A 2,343-nucleotide genomic window follows, 5' to 3' on the forward strand; every position below is an offset into this window, starting at 1 on the left:
GGGAGCAGCGGGGGCGGTGCCAGCGGCCAGTCCTGCTTGCTTCTTGCAAAGAAATGAAATGGGAGGAGCGGGGTGGGGTGGGGTGGGGGTGGGGGTGCTTTCCCAGGTGTCCCCGTGGGATTTGCTGCCTTGGGGGTGTCACAGCCTTAGACCTGTATGGGAGTGCTGGTGCATCCTGGTGTATACTGGTGCACACTGGTGCACTGGGGCTGTTAGAGGGGTGTCCAGGGCAGGGTCTGGGCCCCACAGCAGGCGGGTTGTCCCGTGCAGGGGGGTGAGGGAAAGTGCTGGGCATCCCCCATGCAGCCCCCCCCGTTGCCATGGCATCTCGGTGTTGTGCCAGCTGATGTCATCGGCATGACCAGGAGGGATGTCGGGGAGCAGAGGGGGGGGGGATTGGGCTCCCCCCCTGCTCACGGCCCCCCGTGCCAACCCAGACAAGCAGCATGAGGTGGAGATCCCCTCGGCACTGGCCAAGGACAAGGAGAAGGAGCGGAGGAAGCGTCCCATGTCCCAGATCAGCGGCGTCAGGAAGCTCACGCATGGCTCCAGCCTCGCCGCTGCCGGCATCCCCCGCTTCGGGGTGCGGACAGACCAGGAGGGGCTGCTGGCCAAGGTGGGCCCCAACATGGGTGACCCGGCTGGCCATGGGGTCCCTGGCATTGGCCCCGCATGGACCTCTGTCCCTTTCGTCCCCAGGAGCTGGAGGACACCAACAAGTGGGGCCTCAACGTCTTTAAAGTCGCTGAGTACTCGGGCAACCGCCCGCTGACGGTCATCATGTACAGCATTTTCCAGGTGAGCATCCCAAGGGGACATCCCCATCCCCATGCCCGGATGGGGACAAGCCACCTCCTGCCTCCCTGCAGGAGCGTGACCTGATGAAGACCTTCCGCATCCCCGTCAACACCTTCATCACCTACATGCTGACGCTGGAGGATCATTACCACGCTGACGTGGCCTACCACAACAACATCCACGCCGCTGATGTGGCTCAGTCTACCCATGTCCTCCTCTCCACGCCCGCTCTGGAGGTGAGCCCTGGTCACCCAAGGTCACCGAGGCCACCAAGTGTCTCTGGTGGGGCTATAACACATCTGCAATGCCTTTTCCCACCATTCTTAGGCTGTCTTCACAGACTTGGAGATCATGGCTGCCATCTTTGCCAGCGCCATCCATGATGTTGACCACCCTGGTGTCTCCAACCAGTTCCTCATCAACACCAGTGAGCTGGGGTGCTAGGATGGAGCTGAGGGGGTGGGTGTGTGTGTATCCCAGCGTACAGGAGCCACCCCAGGGTGACCGGTGCCGTCTTGCAGACTCAGAGCTGGCGCTGATGTACAACGATGCCTCAGTGCTCGAGAATCATCACCTGGCTGTGGGCTTCAAGCTTCTCCAGGAGGAGAACTGTGACATCTTCCAAAACCTGAGCAAGAAGCAGAGGCAGTCTCTCCGCAAAATGGTGATCGACATGGTATGGGGGGGGGCCTGGACCACCCTAGGGTGTGGGGTCTGGGCTGGGGGGTTTTGTGGTGGGGTCAGGCTGAGCCCCATTCCTGGCTGGCCCTGCCCAGGTGCTGGCCACGGACATGTCCAAGCACATGAATCTGCTGGCGGATTTGAAAACCATGGTGGAGACCAAGAAGGTGACCAGCCTGGGGGTGCTGCTGCTGGACAACTACTCCGACCGGATCCAGGTGGGCACAAGGACACGGGTGGAGAAAGCTTCCTGACATTGCAGGCATTGGTCCTGGCTCTGGCCGGGGCTGCCGGCTTGTCCTGTTTGGTGCCACCACCCCTCCCAGCCCCAGTTGGCCATGGCTAAGGGGGTTCCTGGCACAGGGGGGTGGTGGCCCTGAGGGACAAAGGACTTTGGGTTAGCAATGCCGTGGCTGCGTCCGCAGGTCCTGCAGAACATGGTGCACTGCGCCGACCTCAGCAACCCCACGAAGCCGCTGGAGCTGTACCGGCAATGGACTGACCGCATCATGGTGGAGTTCTTCCGCCAAGGCGATCGGGAGCGGGAGAAGGGGATGGAGATCAGCCCCATGTGTGACAAGCACACTGCCTCCGTGGAGAAGTCCCAGGTGGGGCAGCATTGCGGGGGCAGGGTGGGGGGGCCACAGGGACAGGCTGAGGGCTCAGCTCTGCCTTTCTCCAGCTGGGCTTCATCGACTTCATTGCCCACCCACTGTGGGAGACGTGGGCCGACCTGGTGCACCCTGATGCCCAGGAGATCCTGGACACACTGGAGGACAACCGGGAATGGTACCAGAGCATGATCCCACGCAGCCCATCCCCACCGCCTGAGGGACCCGGGGTGTCCCCTGCTGCCACCGACCA

At 62.5% G+C, this 2,343-nt stretch overlaps 1 protein-coding gene across 1 annotated transcript in view; it reads left to right on the top strand.

The window, feature by feature from the left end:
- Positions 1-2,341, top strand: part of PDE4C (phosphodiesterase 4C) — a gene marked incomplete at its 3' end in the record, with an annotated part of 18,279 nt that extends 15,938 nt beyond the window's left edge. Inside the window, exons 8-15 of the mRNA XM_035889026.1 lie at positions 438-616; positions 700-798; positions 870-1,034; positions 1,126-1,225; positions 1,320-1,474; positions 1,575-1,697; positions 1,905-2,087; positions 2,162-2,341. Coding sequence (XP_035744919.1) covers positions 438-616; positions 700-798; positions 870-1,034; positions 1,126-1,225; positions 1,320-1,474; positions 1,575-1,697; positions 1,905-2,087; positions 2,162-2,341 — 1,184 coding nt within the window. The remainder of the gene's footprint in view (positions 1-437; positions 617-699; positions 799-869; positions 1,035-1,125; positions 1,226-1,319; positions 1,475-1,574; positions 1,698-1,904; positions 2,088-2,161) is intronic.
- Between the last annotated feature and the right edge of the window lie 2 nt (positions 2,342-2,343).

The sequence above is a fragment of the Egretta garzetta genome, unplaced genomic scaffold, assembly GCF_000687185.1.
Source record: "Egretta garzetta isolate BGI_Z169 unplaced genomic scaffold, ASM68718v1 scaffold392, whole genome shotgun sequence".
NCBI lineage: Eukaryota > Metazoa > Chordata > Aves > Pelecaniformes > Ardeidae > Egretta > Egretta garzetta.